The following is a 16,205-nucleotide window of genomic DNA, read 5'->3' as shown; positions in this document are numbered from 1 at the left end:
GGGGGAAAGGTGGGGGAGCACACCTCCCGGGGCATGTTCTAGGGTTGCCAGCTCCCCCTGTCCTCCCAGTGGGAGGCAGGGGACCTGGCACCTACCTTATCTGCTGTTTGTCACGCGTGCTGTCTTGGGCCCATGTGTTGATGTCACTTCCAGGAAGTGATGTCATCACGTGGGCTGCGGCCACCCTCGGGAGAGCTCCCGCATTCTTCAGCGGCCTGATCTGGGCTGATTTGAGCCTGAATCGGCTTGGATTGGGCCCGAATTGGCCTGGAATGGGCTGCTGTGGAGCATGAGAGCGCTCCTAGTGGTTAGAGCAGGCACCAGTGTTCTTTGCTTCTGTTCCCAGCTAGGAGACAGCACTGAGGGGTTGGATATTTAAGATAATCTAATTAGTTATCCCTTACCTGTAAATATGGTAAATATATAACTGTTTTGGGGTATCCCTAACTGATCACAAAATCCTCTCCCCCAAGACCCAGGCATGAAAAAAAAGGAAAGAATTCTGGGAGTTCTGTCAAACTTCTCTGTGGAGGTAACACCATCCGGGAAGAGACAGGCTAAAAGGTTTGTACTTTGATATTGAGATCGCACAGAATGGATTTCTTTCTTAGAACTAGACTTTATTTCTTGAAATCTGGACTTGTCTAGATTCATGTCAATGACCACAGCAAAATCGTACCAGGCCAGGAGGGGACAAAAAGCCAGCAGGGCGTGTTTACTTGAAGGGGGACAGGAAAAAAGTAGGGTGGGAGGACAGGTTGAGTCACATTCTCCCTAGAGGCTGCCAAGAAGCTGCTGTACCTTTCATGGTACTCTTTGCTTATCACAGAAGCAAACCTGGAGGGTGCTAGGTTTAAGTTCGCCCTGCTCACTGGGAGGTGAAGCAGGGGCCCTTCACACTATGAGAAACACGCTCTTCTCTTTCCTGTACTTCTCTGTGCTTCCCCTGATACAGGGTAAGTAATACTGCCTATTGAAGGGGTCAGGATACCATGAGTTTGAGAGATCCCTGTGCGGTGTGTGTGTGGAATATCTAAAACGTTTTTTGGGGGAAATATATATATATATTTAAAAGCTACCCGGTGAATTCTGATGTGTTGAATTTCATTCAGAGGAGGACCGGGGAGTGTGGCCTAATGGGTCGGAGTGTGCAGATTCACCCCCACCCGCGCTGTTTCAAAGACAAGTGATTCTCTAGGGCTGCGTTTTCTGTTCCCTAGGACCATGTGGCTGTCTCTCTGGAATAGGATCTCACACATTTTGGAGGGGTGACCATTGACCATCTTGGGAGTGGTGTCTGGTGGGTAAAGCCGGCAAGGTGGAAAACCAGGATGCCTCGGTTCCATCCCTAGATGTCAGAGGGGAGTGGGGTAGATATTCAAGATTGTTTGAATGCAAACTACGTAGCCTGTCTCAGCATTCATGATGTGATGGGGACTGAAGGGTGGTAAATTGGTGGGATTTTCCTTCCCTTTTGACAACTGCTCCTCCAGGGATTTTTTAAAAAAAGCTATATTAATGATTGTGACCACGGACTGGGATTCTGAATCAGTTAATCTGGAATTATAGCGTATGCACGTGTGCATTTGTGTAAAGATGGGGCATCATTCTGAGATCCAGTCCTCACCTCTGGGAGTATAATTGGGCTTGGGAGGCAGTCTTGAAGGTGAGTGGAATCCAGTTCTTGGGGTAGGCAGCTAGAACTCTGGAGTGCTGTGGAATTTCGGGCTTCCTAGAGCCACTAGACAAAAATTTCCTCCGCGTCTGTCCCATCTACCCTAATATCATATGAAAGCAAATCACATGGCATGCCTGACTCTTGGAGAACTGTGGGTGATCAGAACTCCTGGAATCTTGTTCCCTTTGTGTGCCCCCCCCCCCGGGCTCCCACAGCCCTGCTGAAAGCAAACTGGAATCTCTCTTTTTGGTGCTGGGTAAATCAGCTGTTCAATGGCTGCTTGGTTTGGGGGCATCTGAGCCAGCTGCCAGGCTAGGAGATGTTCTTAGGTATAGCTAAACTGTATTTCCTACATGTTCCCCCCTTGCTTCCAGAATGAATGATGATGATGATGATTTTTAAATGGTTTGCACACGTGTGCTCTGTGCAAGCATAGGCACTCGGAAGGGGAAGTTGTCCAGGTATTCTGGCAGTGTGTGTGTGCACAGGTTATAGCATGAGCAAAGTTTACAACAGTCACCCTCTCCCACCCAGCCCTGGACTTTGCAAACACTGGTGAGAAGGAACCGGTTTGGTCATTCAGCAGCCAGAGCGTAGAATTCACCTCTGTCCTATTGTAAGAATGTCATTATGGTACATAATGTAATATAATAGATGGCTTGGCAGCGGCTTAGAGGACGGAGGATGGGCAGCGTCCTGGGCCTATCAGACTAACTGGTGGAGGCGGGATGTGTGTTAGTGAACTTGCAACTCCCACTAGCAAGCTGCTCTAGCTGCACTCAGGTTAGCTACCAGCAGCAGGTTGCAGGAAGAATGACAGCTGTAATATAATCAGTAACTGGCAGCAGAGCAACATGGACCGGCTTCAGCCAGTGGCAGTGAGTTCTGTGAGCTCTCTGCTTTGTCTTACTTTCTCTGTGTTTGTTGTGTGCATGCTCATGGGCACATGTGTATGTGAGTATCTTTTATGCACTATCTTCATCCATAGCAATAGAAAATAGCAAGAATACAGAAGCACGTATAAGACTAACCTGAAGAAGTGAGCTGTAACTCACGAAAGCTCATATCCTACCGCAAATTTTGTTAGTCTTATAGATGCTACTGGACTCTTGCTCTTTTCTACTGCTACAAACAGATGGACACAGCTACCCATCTTGATCTGTCTTCACCTATGCCCTCCTCTTTCTCTCTGTGTATCTGTCCCTGCTGGCTTTGCAGGTTGGCTATGCTATAGATCAAGCTTGGACCAATCATTTCTCTCACTAGCCCTGTTCACATGTTACAGTGAATGCACATACATCCCGCGTGTCCCGCAAACAACTGTTTGTAAGAAAGAGCCAATGCACATCCATATTATGATTGAATCCGGAGACCAGTTTCATTCATGATATAAATGGACTAGCAATGCCTGTTGTGGGAAAAAATACAACGGACTCTAGAAAGGGGAGGGCAGGCAAGGGGGCATTCCTTCCTCCTCTGTTACTGATCCTGGCTGGATGAAGGTGGCGGCGGCGGCGGGGAGAGGGGGCATGGCCACCTCCATTGCGTCTGATCCTGTCCAGGTGAAAGGGGGGTGGGCATTGCCTCCTGCTCCACACTTGATCCCAGCTGGGTGAAGGAAGGGGTGGGCATTGTCACCTGCTCCACTCCTGATACTGGCCGGGTGAAGTGGTGAGCATTGACGCTTGCTCCATGCCTGATTCTGGCTGGGTGAAGCGGGGGTGGGCATTGCCATCTGCTCTGCTCTTAATCCTGGCTGGGTGGAGAAGGGGCAGACACTGCCTCCTGTTCTGCACCTGATTCCGGCTGGGTGAAGGGGAGAGGGGGGCGGCCATTGCTGCCTGCTCTGTACCTGATCCTAGCCTGGGCTTCCCACTGTGGTGCACTCTCTGGGGGTCTGACTGCCTGATCTGGGTTTCCCTCCACAGCAGCGCCCTCTGGACGCACACCAGGGTAGGAAGTGAGATGTCTTGAATATGCTTAGACGTTTATATAGTAAGATATGTGGTTTCAATTACACATTTAGCAAATTCTTTGCTATAGATTCACTGTTTTTCTTGGTACCGGAGAGCCTTGGCCTCAGTGCTTCTTTCCTGTAAAATGGATCAATGATTCTTAGATAGATAATTCCATAACATAGTAATATATACCCATAGTCTAGGTCTTGATTTGTAGCTGCTTTGGAAGCAGGGGGGTGGGGCAAAGTATATATATTTTAATATGCTTGGATCACTTCCCTGAGTTACCTACTCTGTGTGGCATTTCAATGCCACAGATCTGCTCTTTTTCTTGGGGCTTTCATCCTCAGGGTTCTAATTTGGTAAAACATGTAAATGTTTTGAATTTTGTCTTCTAAATGCTTAATTCCTCAATGGTATGGTGTCTGTCTCTATGCATGTGAGTTACACTTGAGGTAGGGTTCACCTGCTTTAAATAGTCTGCTTTGCATTCACTTTGCATGCACTCCTGATTTGTGCTTGTGTCAAGTTGTAGAGTGCACTACATCCATGCATCCATGAACACAGTGGCTGAGCTGCTCTTGGTCTTCCAAGTAGGATTGATCTCAGGAAAAAAATAATCCCGTTAGTTTCCAGCCGAACTGACTGTGCTACTCATCGGTTGGCTGAAATGACATTACTAACCACCCCCCTTGCACATCCCTGGAACAGTTTTTCAGTTTTAGGGGGAAAATAAATATTTAATCAGATCTTACAAGACATTTTGGAGGGAAAAGTGGCAGACAGCCTGAAGCATAGTGGGAGAGGTGAAGAAGGAATCAGGGTAGGATTTAGATGACAGTATTTAGGTTGTTTGAAGAGTGTGAGAGGAAATCGAGCTCAATTACAACCAAGTCCAATTCATCTGGCTGGTGGTGGAAAATGGCAGCACATATGGGGGGTTGAATGGCAGGTTCCTGATTCACTGATGTAATTCCCCATGTGGCTAAAAGTGACATCAGTGCATCACTGGGTACGCTATTCGGGAAATATTTATGGTTAAACCCAGGGCTCATTTCGAGGGGGAACACGCAGGAATGCAGTACCGGCAGGTCCCCAAAGAAGTCACATGTCAGGTGGCCCCGCCCACCTGACCCTCGACCATTTTGGGCCCGTTTCAGCCTAGATTGGGGCTGAAAAGGCCCGGATCGGGCCTCTGACAGGTGGTGGATCACTCTCCTGCTCAGCAGCGGCCTGATCCTGACCATTTTGGGCCCCTTTTCAGCCATTTTCAGCCCCTTTTTGCCATTTTGGGTCCAATTTCGGTCCTGAATGGCCAGGATTGGGTCCAAAACAGCCAGGATAGGTGATATCAGGGGGTGTGGCATATGCAAATCAGTTATACTAATGACACACTTCTGGTGGTGGCAAGGAGTGTGGCATATGCTAATGAGTTATGCTAATGAGTTCCTCCAGCTCTTTTTCTACAAAATGACCCCTGGTTAAACCATAGAGTTCTGCCCAAACACTAGCGTGCCCCTGGCAATAAACTGATGTAACTTCTGTCCACATGGGGAGCGATGGCTTCTTGGTGCTGCTGGAACCCCCCCCCCCCCAGTCAGTTTCCTACTGGTTGCCAAGCTGTGCCTGGCAACCCTAGCAATGCCACCCCCTCCCATTTTTCTCCTGCTGCTTTTTCAGCAAGTTTGGGCAATTGAGTGTGGGGGTGAGAGTTGCCCAAAGCAGATGGACAATGGCAGCCCTTCATTGGGCACTGTTGGCTATGCTGGTGAACCTGAATTCTGTCCCTTGACCGTGCAGGCCTCCATCCTCAGGCCCCACTAGGGACAAGAAGTTTGTCTTTCAAGAGCTGTGAATCCTACAGGTGAATATTACCTTGTATTCTGGTTGTCTATGGAAGGTCTCATAAATTTGGTCATGGAAAGGAGGCTGGGATCTGTAAATCTATTTTATTGGTGTTGTGGGTGTATATGACTCTTCTACTCTGTATTCTTCATGAGCTGAACACACCCACATTTTACAAAAAATGCTGCCTGAGGCACTCATATTACTCAGGTTATTTCCTCCGATTAATCCTCCTTTGTGCACCTCACTTGCAGGAAGACAGACAGGAGCCCTGTGGCACATTAATTACCTTAACAATTCTTTATTCCAGCATAAATTTCCATGGACTACATACAGCCCATCTGATACATGAGGTGGATCCTCTGTTGGCACAGATGCTTTGTTTAGAAAGAAAAAAGGTGCAGGCTGCAGAGTCAGTATTTATATATCTGCTGAGTGTCCCCCTCATGCATCTGATGAAGTGGGCTCTAGATGTATGCCAGACTAAAATGGGTCAAGGGTCACAACAAGATTTTTGTTTTTCTTTGCTGCCACAGGTGAATACAACCTTCCCTCTGGAATTTGCATTCATATGAGGTGCTTTTCTAAATGCTTACTTCCTGCTATAAAGAAAAATTCATTTTAAAAATGCATGCCCCTCTTTACCTCCCCTGCAAAATCTGGCTAACAAGCAATGCAGTCCTAAACAGAGTTACACCTTTTTAAATCTAAAGAAATCAATGGCCTTGGAAGGCTGTAACTTTCCTTAGGATTGCACATTTGGAAAGTAATGCTTGGTTCCTACCATTCCACTGAGCAAAGCCCTCCTCCAGCCTAAGGAGTCTTTCTCCAATGGAAAAGCCATTTAAGTAGGTGGAAGGCTCCTTACAGAGAAATTTCCTCTACCTTAAGGCTGGATCCATGGCTATATTTCTTAGAGTCTGTCTACACAAGACATCTTACATGGAGACGCTTAAGTGACTTACTTTCTATGTGGTCTTAAATTAAATTTCTGTGTGGTCTTAAATTCATCTCCCTAGCAGGGCATGTGTATCCACAATAGGAGAACAAGTGTAAGATCTTTCACATGAGTGTCCCTGTGTAAGATGTCTCTTGTGTAGAGTGACTCTTATAGTAAGGGCTGTAATTCAGCTCAATTTTTCCTGTTGCCCTTTTTAGACAACCTTAAGTACTGTCATTTAAATACTACTCTGTTTTATTCTTCACTGGTCCCCATGGAAACTGTCAAACATTTACCAATGTTCAGCTGGAAGCTGCTGATTTGTTCAACAGAAATGGTGAATTTTTGCCACATGTCATGGTGGATATGCTGTTAGAACTTGGGCCTTTTAGAAGATAGTGTCCAGAATAAGATTAGAGGTACTAAAAGCTGATCTTCTCTTCAAACCTGGTTTTATAAACATGGATAATATTGCAATGGTTCATATATCCCCCCGTCTACAGTAGGTTGTACATTTATTATCAGCAGCAAGGATAGTGTTTGCATGCTACTGGGAAATACAGGGAGCAAGCCTAAACAGGTCTACTTGGAAGTAACATTTTAGTCAACAGGGCTTACTCCCAGGAAAATATTCTTAGGACTACAACCTCCATCTCTTCAAAGTAAAAGTGAAAGGCTACAGAAAGTGTGGAGTGTGATGGAAATGATATAACTCTCTTTGTGGTTTTAAATGATAAATGGCTGGGGTGAATGTTATGGACAACTTAATGACTTGTGGTATGTTTTGTAAGTGGACTTTAATATTTCAGCTTAATAGCCTAAATGAAATGTGACATGTGTCTATAGTTCGAAGGGGAAGGAGTGTGGGGGGAGCATGTGGGCATGAGAAATGATGTTCATGTCTGTCATGGCAAATTGCAGCTAAGTGGTTTGATGGAGGCAAAGAAACTAGCATGACAGGGAGCATGCCAGGACTAGACACGATAGAGGATTATAAAATTATATACAGTATGAAGAAAGTGGATAAAGAAAACATTTTCCTTCTGCTGTTGTAATAATACCAGATCTCAGGGACGTCTGGTGAACTCGATGGGCAGTCGAGTCAGGACAGACCACAGAGTTTGTCCAGCATAGAATTAACTTGTGGAATTCAGTGTCATAAGATGTGGTAATAGCCACTAGCTTAGATGCCTTGAAAAGGTTATTAGATAAATTCATAGCGGATAATCAACCATTTTCCTCAATGATGGTTAAATAAAACGTCCATGTTCTGATGCAGTGTAACTCTGAATATCAGTAGCTGGGGTGCAACGGGGGAGGGGGGGTATTGCCCTTATGAGGCTTCCAGAAGGCCTCTGGTTGGCTATTGTGAGAAACAGTAGGCTTATCTCTTGGGTCTTCCTGGGCTGCCTGCCGATTGGCTGGAGGTGGCAAACCCTCTGGCAATGGCCTGATGCTGGCAGGCAACCTGGGAAAATGTGCACCAGTATGTGTGTGTGTGTGTGTGTGTGTGTGTGTGTGTGTGTGTGATGTAACTTCCTGAAGTGGTGTCTTCACACCTGTTGTAGGCATGCTCCCGTGCTTCATTGGGCCAGAATTAGCCCTGCGCAAAGCTCAGGAGTAAACCTGTGGCCGGTGTGGTGACATCGTTACTCGGAAATGATGTTATCATGCCTTTCTGGGAGCGCGTGTGCATGAGAAGGCCTTGGAGGGTATGTCCCAGGTCCCTCACCTCCTGCCAGGAGAGGAGAGGGACCTGGGAACACTATGGATTAGCCAGATTTTTGATCTGATCTGGGGCCAAATTACCTGTGCTGGTGAGTGGGCTGTGGTTTCTAAAACATTTCCCTGTTGGTTGCTTCCCCCCTCCAGCATAGACCATCCCCAAGGTAATTTTGCTTCCAGCCTAGATCTTTTACTAGAAATGAGTCTGAAGAGGAAAATACAGTAAAGACTGTCAGGAGAAAAACTGGTGAGCAGGGGAGTGTTTGGCAACTCTTGCTTACAGTTCAAATAGATTTGGGGCCTATCTATGTTTAAAAGACACAAGTTTGCTTCCACAACTAGTTTGACCCAGTTGTTAACAAACTATTTGACTTTTAACCAATTAACTGAATGAAAACCGAATGGAACTTTTAATCATTTGACAAAACTAATTTATATCAATGTTTGAGGAAGTTGTTTGGTTTAGACCAAATTTGGTTTCAGAACCTGGTTTTATCTAAACCAGAAAATCACTTTTTCTTTTTTCTCTTTTTGTTTCCAGGAGATTTCGAAAATGGCACTGAGGGAGGTAAGTATTGCAGAACTATGGGAGGTGTGTGAGGGGGTGGTTCTGTCAGTGAAATTCACACCGTGGGGTCATAAGACCAGTGACAGGCAAAACTCTTCACTTAGTGAATTTTTCCTTATTGCATAACACTTAAAAACATAGGATTCCTGTCAGGAGTTGGCAACTATTGCTGAGGCAAGAGTACATGTTTCATTTTTGTCTTCAGTTTGTCTTTTCAGCAGAAAGCAGTGTGTGTACATGTATTTGATAGATGCACACGATCTTTTCAGAAATGAGGACAGTTTTCTTTCACTTCAACCAAATGTATGTCTTTTTAAAGGGTTATCATTTCTAATGAGTTTTGACCCTAAGATGAGGGTGGAACCTGACAACTCAGGGCGTGGTGCCTGACAGATGTGTGTGGGGGACCTGGTAGGACATGGCCAGAATCTTAGTGAATCTTAGGACATGGCCAAAATCTTAGCAGATGCCAGGTGTTGCACCTTGCGGGCCAGGGAGAAGAACTGGAATAGTGTGCAGTGACTCGGAGGTGGAGTCAAAAGCTCATTCCTTATATAACTTTCAACTCACTATTTTGGAGTGTTTAAAAAGCATAGGAGTAGGCAATGAGTAAAATAACTCCCCCCCCCCCCGGTTCCTGTACAAAGTCGCTACTTTGTCTGGACACCCCAAGAAAGAGGCTAAAACCCTGAAACGTCAGGTCAAACCTTTGGTTTATGGTAACTCTGGTTTCCTTCTTTTTCACACACACATATATTCTGCTAGTGTGTGGTCAGGTGGTGGCCAAAAACCGCATTGTTGGTGGCGAGGATGCCTCCCGTGGAGCGTGGCCATGGCAAGTCAGTCTCCAGTATAATGGGCAACATGCCTGTGGAGCGACACTCATCAATTCTGAGTGGGTGCTGACGGCGGCCCATTGCTTCCCTCGGTGAGTAGATGGAAGAATGGTCTCCACCATCCCAAATCAGGGCCAAGCTAGAAGTGACAAATTACATTTTAATGGCAAGTGAACAGACTCACATGTATTCCTCCCTGATCTCTTGCGCTCTGCTTGCACTCCACTCGATGATCAAGTGGAGTGCAAGTGGAGCACAAGCGAACAGAGAGGAATACATGCGAGCCTGTTTACTTGCCATTAAAATGTAATTCGTCACTTCTAGCTTGGCCCTTCAGTGCTCAAAAAATTAGGTTCCTGCAGCTGTTGTGTATATGCTGGGAAAATGATAAACCTGGACTCAACTTATTTAAAAACATCTTGTCTAGTTAGGCCCGTACTAGAGAGTATGCTGGACTAGCTGAAATTCTGAATCTAAACTCACTGGGTGATTTTTGAATAATCACTTGCATTCTCAGCTTAATCTCCCTCACAGGGTTGTTGTAAGCATAAAAGTGTCAGGAGAACCCGGCCCTCTATTCCCCTATGATATTGTGCATGTGCAGTGTAAAATAAATTAGCCACCACAGGAGAAAGAACGTGGCAGACAATGTTTTGTTTGCAGAGATACAAGGAAGCTTGGTGACGAGGACAAAGGTGCCAGTGGTTATTTAAAAAGGTGATGGCTCAGGATGATGTGTCAAGATATGAACTTTGTATGATTGAAAAGTTTGGGTTCAGTACCACAGTATGCTCTTTTCCTTTGGAATCTCCAGAAGTCTTGACCTTTGGATGTTTCTTCAAACAGGAATTTAATACTTGATAACTTTCGAGCAAACCTTGGGAACTATCAGCTCTTGAACTCAGACTCCAATGCTGTGTGGTTGAGAATTTCCCAGGTGATTGTGCACAAAAACTATGCTGGAGATGGGACTAGTGGCGATATAGCTCTCGCCCGGTTGGAACATCCAATCCGCTTCACCCAAAGCATCCTTCCAGCCTGTCTTCCGGATGCCAGTGTCCAGTTCCAAGAGGGCACCTTATGTTGGGTGACAGGATGGGGATCCCCACAATATGGAGGTGAGAATGAGCCACAAGACTAGGGAGTGAGAAAGTGGTGATTAATAGGGTGCAGGAAAGCAAAAAGCAGTAAGATGGGCAGATTTAGGCTTAACGGGGGTGTCACCACTGTAGTAAAATGGTTGGGGCATTTTTTGGAGATGCTTAGGATGGGTGGGGTTTAAGGTGATCCATGGAGTTTAGCTAGGAGGAGTTTGGAAAAGATAGCTCAGAAGGTTTAGGGAGTTTTTAAAGGGGCAGTTAAAAACAGGGCTAAGGTCATATATACATGTCTTATTTGGCCTGGTTTGAATGCTGTTGGGAAGTGGGTTTTTTTCCTGGTTCCCATAGCAATCTGGTCTTCTGTGCACCACCTGGCTTTGTTTTCTTTTACTTTTCTGCTATCTTTGCCAAACCTGCTTTGCTGTGATGTTTTGGGGAAAGTTCGTAGGAAAGCTGGTCTGGCTGCTGTATGGGCAGGAAAGTCCAGATTCTTCCGGTCCCATCTACATGGCAGCAGGGCTGGTGCCACAGTTTCTGGCGCCTGAGGCCGGGGGCAGCTTCAGGGCTGTTGCCACCCCTATGCGTGTGCGCCTGGACTGAATGATGACGTCACTGCATGTGACATCATCAAGCAGCATGCTGCTGCGAGCCGGTCCCATTGGCACAGCAGGCAGCTGGGACGGCACGCAGGTGGCCTCCCAGCCCTCCTGTTCAGTTGCCCCGCCCCGCCCCACCCCGGCCGCCTGCTGCGCCTGGCCCGCAGCTGTGTGCAGGCAGCGGCAGCACAGGGCAACTGAGTGGGAGGGCTGGGAGGCTGCCTGCTCAGACTGTCCTGTGCTGCCACTGCCAGTATGCGCTCCTGGCCGGGCGCAGCAGCTGCGGGCCAGGTGCGAAAGGCGGCCGGGGTGGTGCGTGGGTGGCTTCCCAGCCCTCCTGTTCAGCTGCCAGGGCTGACCACCAGCACCGTGGTGTGCGTCCCTGCCCCCGGCGCCCCCTCCGGTGCCTCAGCGCTCAAGGCAGCTGCCGGACCCACCTCCATGGACACACTGGCCCTGCATGGCAGCCATTTTCTATGCCAAATTCCCTGCAGTGGATACCCCTCTGGGGGACTTTCTTAATTGGTAATTACATAACAACATAATGGTATATCACTATGTCAGTTACCATTAAAAAAACCTTAAAAATTGTCTCCCTGGTGGCACATGAGAAGGGGACAGTTGCTGCTGGGACCGGGGCAAGGAAAATGTACGGAGCCCTGCCAGCTGTGCTGCATCTGCAACCGGATTGCCATGGGTCTTCTACTGGGAAAGCTTGGCTGTGTGGAATAGGTTAATGAGCTCAGAGTAATTGAAAAGTGGATTCAAGGGGGACTGGGTTGGGAATTAGGAATGTAGAAACGGTTGGGGCTCCAAGAGTTTTATTTATGTCATTTAAGAAGCATAGAATATAAATATAGAGCTAACTTGATTAGGCATGACATGAAAATGGCTTATGAGGCACGTCCTTCTTTAGATGGGGGGGGGAGCTTTGAATGGGATGGAGCTTAAAAGAAGGGAGGGGCTTAACTATGAAAGGAAAAATGGAATTAGTAATAAAATGTTGGATAGGGGAAAGGAATGTGTCTAATGCTGGGATGGGGGTTGGTGTCCTGTAGAGTGTCATTGCCTTGCTTGATTTTTGTCTCCTTCCCTTTATCCTGTCCTTTCAAATGTTTTGCCTCAAGCTACCCTCGGGGCGCCTAAAACTCTGCAACAGCTCCAGCTGCCCTTGATAGACACGTTAGCCTGTGATGCCATGTACCACATTGGCACAGGTGTCAGCCCCAGCGAACGAGAGATCCAGGATGACATGATCTGTGCAGGCTATGCCAATGGAGAGAAAGATGCCTGCTTGGTAAGGGAGAAGACTCTTGTGTCTGTGGCAGATAGTAGTGAGGGTGCAGGGAAAACCCCAGACTGGGACATAAGGGAGTTTGCTGATGGGTGAGGGATGTGTGTGTGTCAGGCACACCATTAGATGCAGAGGCAATGTTTAAACTTCAGAAGAAGAAAAATGCTGGGGATTATGCTTCCCTGGAAGTTATGTCCCCTAATTTCAAATATGTGTAGCCATACTGTGGTTTCCCAGGGTGGAAGGAAAGACACTCTGCATATGCACAGAGGTAGACTGGGAAAAGATATACCCTAGTTACTCTAGTTTTTCTCTACTGGGTAAAAGAAAAGGTAATGGAGAGCTCACGAGGGATACAGTTGTGTGGGAGAAGTATGTATATGACAGCATCTGGTTGGAAGGAGAGTGGATTGGGAAACTGGCTTGGCCTAGATTCAGAGACATCACTGTCTCCCTGTTTTTCTCTACCTAGGGTGACTCTGGAGGCCCTTTGGTTTGCCAAAGAGATGGTGCCTGGTTTGTGACGGGCATCGTGAGCTGGGGTGACATGTGTGCCATGCCCAACCGCCCAGGAGTCTACACCCGAGTTGGTTTCTACCAGGACTGGCTAGAGAGACACCTCCCCAATGTTCGATTTGGCCTAGTGAACATCACCATTTACCCGGTGCCATCAGCCTCTGCTGCCATCTACAAAGATTTCCACTTTGTGCTTCTCCTCATGGTCTCCTGCTTCACCAGGACGCTTCTTACATAGAAAAATAGTGTGGTGCCCCAGTGTTTCTATCACTAAGATGAAGTGTTAGAATAAAAAAAATCTGTGAAATGAGAACTTTCCACTAAAACTTCCTGGAGGTTATGGATAATGCAGTTACTTCTGCTGCCCTATCATATCCTTGGTGACATATCAGGAGCCCAGTTCTTCTTGAGTGGATAGTTTCTGGTCTGGGAAGTTTTAGAGAGTTCCATGATTTCCAAACAAGAATAGCAGAGGTTTTTATGAGCTTGTAAGCACATCATGGGTGTCTACAAGATTAGAGGTGGGGACGGAGTTTTCACTGGTGAAGGAGCAAGATGGAGCCCTTTGCACGTTTCCCAGTCCTCTTTGTCCTTCTCCCTCCTCCCCAGACTATCTTCTGGATAAAGACTTAAAGGCGCTGCTCATGGAATCTAGTGAATGTATGCAGATTTGCACAAATTATGTCAACCGCAGAGTATCTGTCTTGCAATACAGAACTTTTGCTCTTCTCTTGCGGACCGCCTAGGAAAGTATGAATGAGGAGGGGCTCTTTCCACCTTGTGTATGGTAACTAAAAATGGTAACTAAACATGTGTGTGACATGTTAATTGCTGCAGGGGGTGGGGAGATTAAATTGAGTGTGATGGGTGTTCTTATTGGAATGATATTGTTATTGCAGGGCTGTATTTTCAAGCTGAAGTCTGTAGCCTACTTTCTATGATGTCCAGTTTCTTTCTTTTTGCAAGAGGAGTGCATGGGAAAAAACTGCTCTGTGGCGGGCTAGAAAAGTTGAATGACTCACCATGAAGTTGTTGCTAGAAAGAACCAGTGGCTTAATTGAATTCATAGGCATGATCCTTTGCAAGTTTCTATTCACTATTAGAACTATGTGTTTAGTTATATAAATCTCTTTGCATTGTTCTGTATGTTTGAGGGGTTTGACTAAAAGAAATTCTATTTAACTTATATTGTCTTGTAAATTCTGTTTCTGATTGAGCTCCATAGAGCTCAAGCAGGCAAAGGTTATATTAGCAGCAAACCGCAGGGCCCAGACACCATCTGCAAACCGTGGTTTGGCTTGCTTAGAGTAGCAAAAAATGTCAGTGCATGTACAATGCTTACCATAGTTATCTCCAAAACCAAAGAGACGAAGGTGAAAGGAAACAATCCTACCCAAGAAGAAAAGAAGAGGGATTGGGGAAGAGTACGTAAGCTCTCCAAATGTTCCTGATCATCTAACCGTGGTTAAGGTGTGGAAAAGCCTCAGGGTGGCCTTCTGTACACTCTACACACACTGTACAGTTTCTAAGTATGACTGAAGGCTTGTGCAGCCTCAGTTTGCCTTGAGGTCATGCAGGGAAGGGAGGGATGGCTTAACCTTTTAAACTTATTCCAAATTTGCACTGCTGGTTAGCCTTTAAAGGAGAAAAGATGTGTCCTTTACAAAGCTGTTTGGCCAGTTATACAGCAACTAGAGTTTCTGTCACTAGTTTCCTTCTCAGGGTCTGAAAGTTGTGGTCAGAGGTTTACTGACTCAGTATGGAGAGGGATGAACAAGCTCCTTTCTGTTTCTGCCATCATTTTCCTGATTATCTTCATATAGGGATTGTGTTTCTCTGGCCTTCTGGCCTTCTCTTCAGAACTCTTTTTCTATATGTATTTTCTTTGAAAACATAAACATAAATATGCATTTCAATGCATATTTTGCTTCTGTCTTTGATATATCATACGTGTTTGGAAGTGTAGGCTTCTTTACAATGGGAAATAGGTGGCAGGAAGCACTGGCCTCTGCTGCTCCCTTGACCGGACAATCGATAGACTTCTGTGTGTCTAGGCATTGCTGATTCTTGTTGTGCAGCTGCTAATTGTTTCATAGTAGGAAAAATAAGGGGAATGGAAAAAAGCTCAGCCAGGGCCATTTTGATTTGTTGGGCCTCTAAGTCATGGGGTACCAATTGTTTTCCCTAATGAGAGCTACTTCTGTGTAATTAAAAATATCCTGAGCTACCCCTCCCCTCCGATGTTACCAAGTTTTGTTCAAAACATGGACTAAGAAGAGCACCAGAAATTATGCAATCTGCTAAGCAGCACGGAGGAAAACCCTATGAAATAAAAAGGTTTTTTTAAAAAGAAAAGCCTCAACAAGCTCTCTTTGTGATCCTTTCCTAGGACTTCTGAATCTATGCACGAGTTACTCTGCAGCTTTGGGTGAGCTGCCAGTAGCTCATGAACTAACAGTTGGAGACCTCAGCTCTCTAAGTCCCAGCATGTTTACTTAGGGTTGCCAGCTCCGAGTTGGGAAATTCCTGGAGATCTGAGGAGTGAAACCTGGAGAAAGGGGGGTTTGGGGAGGGAAAGGACCTTGGCCTGGCATAATTCCATAGAGTCCACCCCAAAAGTAGCCATTTTCTCCAGGTGAATTGATCTCTGTGGCCTGGAGACCAGTTGTAATTCCGGGAGATCTCCTGCCACTGCCTGGAGGCTGGCAAACCAACGTTTACTGTGTGTTCCACTTTGAGTCCCAGGGCCAAGCTAGAAGTGAGGAATTACACTTGAATGGCAAGTGAACAGACTCACATGTACTCCTCCCTGTTTACTTGTGCTCCACGCAATTGAGTGGAGTGCAAGTGAACAGGGAGGAATACATGTGGGTCTGTTCACTTGCCATTCAAGTGTAATTCGTCACTTCTAGCTTGGCCCTCAGCACAAAAAAAACCTGGACTATAAACAAACAAAGAAAGTGAACAGCTCAAATTGGGGAGGGGGTATTTATGTATTTAGCATATATTTTTATCCCTCTTTTCTATGGGGACTCAAAGTCGCTTATGGAATGAAATAAACATAAAACATCCCACTACAGGAGGTGGGTGGCTTTGCCTTGGTCAAGCTAATGATGCCGTTTACAGGTTCAAACCTGTGGCCAGCCACA

The 16,205-nt window shown here is 46.2% G+C and overlaps 1 protein-coding gene across 1 annotated transcript; it reads left to right on the top strand.

Annotated features, from left to right (window-relative positions):
- Positions 1–791: 791 nt before the first annotated feature.
- Positions 792–15,365, top strand: LOC129340126 (serine protease 27-like). The gene is made up of 6 exons (XM_054994718.1): positions 792–956; positions 8,688–8,714; positions 9,480–9,642; positions 10,397–10,668; positions 12,374–12,543; positions 13,013–15,365. The coding sequence occupies exons 1-6, from the start codon at positions 902–904 to the stop codon at positions 13,292–13,294; spliced, it is 969 nt and encodes a 322-aa protein (XP_054850693.1). The 5' UTR covers positions 792–901; the 3' UTR covers positions 13,295–15,365.
- Positions 15,366–16,205: the final 840 nt, after the last annotated feature.

Source organism: Eublepharis macularius, chromosome 12 (assembly GCF_028583425.1).
Source record: "Eublepharis macularius isolate TG4126 chromosome 12, MPM_Emac_v1.0, whole genome shotgun sequence".
In the NCBI taxonomy this organism is placed as follows: Eukaryota; Metazoa; Chordata; class Lepidosauria; order Squamata; family Eublepharidae; genus Eublepharis; species Eublepharis macularius.
This window is presented reverse-complemented; position numbering and strand designations above follow the sequence as displayed.

Bases quoted from the DNA above. Each gene is read 5' to 3' on its own strand.
- LOC129340126 (XM_054994718.1), top strand. From the start codon at position 902: ATGAGAAACACGCTCTTCTCTTTCCTGTACTTCTCTGTGCTTCCCCTG. The intron at 957-8,687 runs GTAAGTAATACT...TTTTGTTTCCAG, and splicing joins TGTGCTTCCCCTGATACAGG to GAGATTTCGAAAATGGCACT. The intron at 9,643-10,396 runs GTGAGTAGATGG...TTCTTCAAACAG, and splicing joins GCGGCCCATTGCTTCCCTCG to GAATTTAATACTTGATAACT.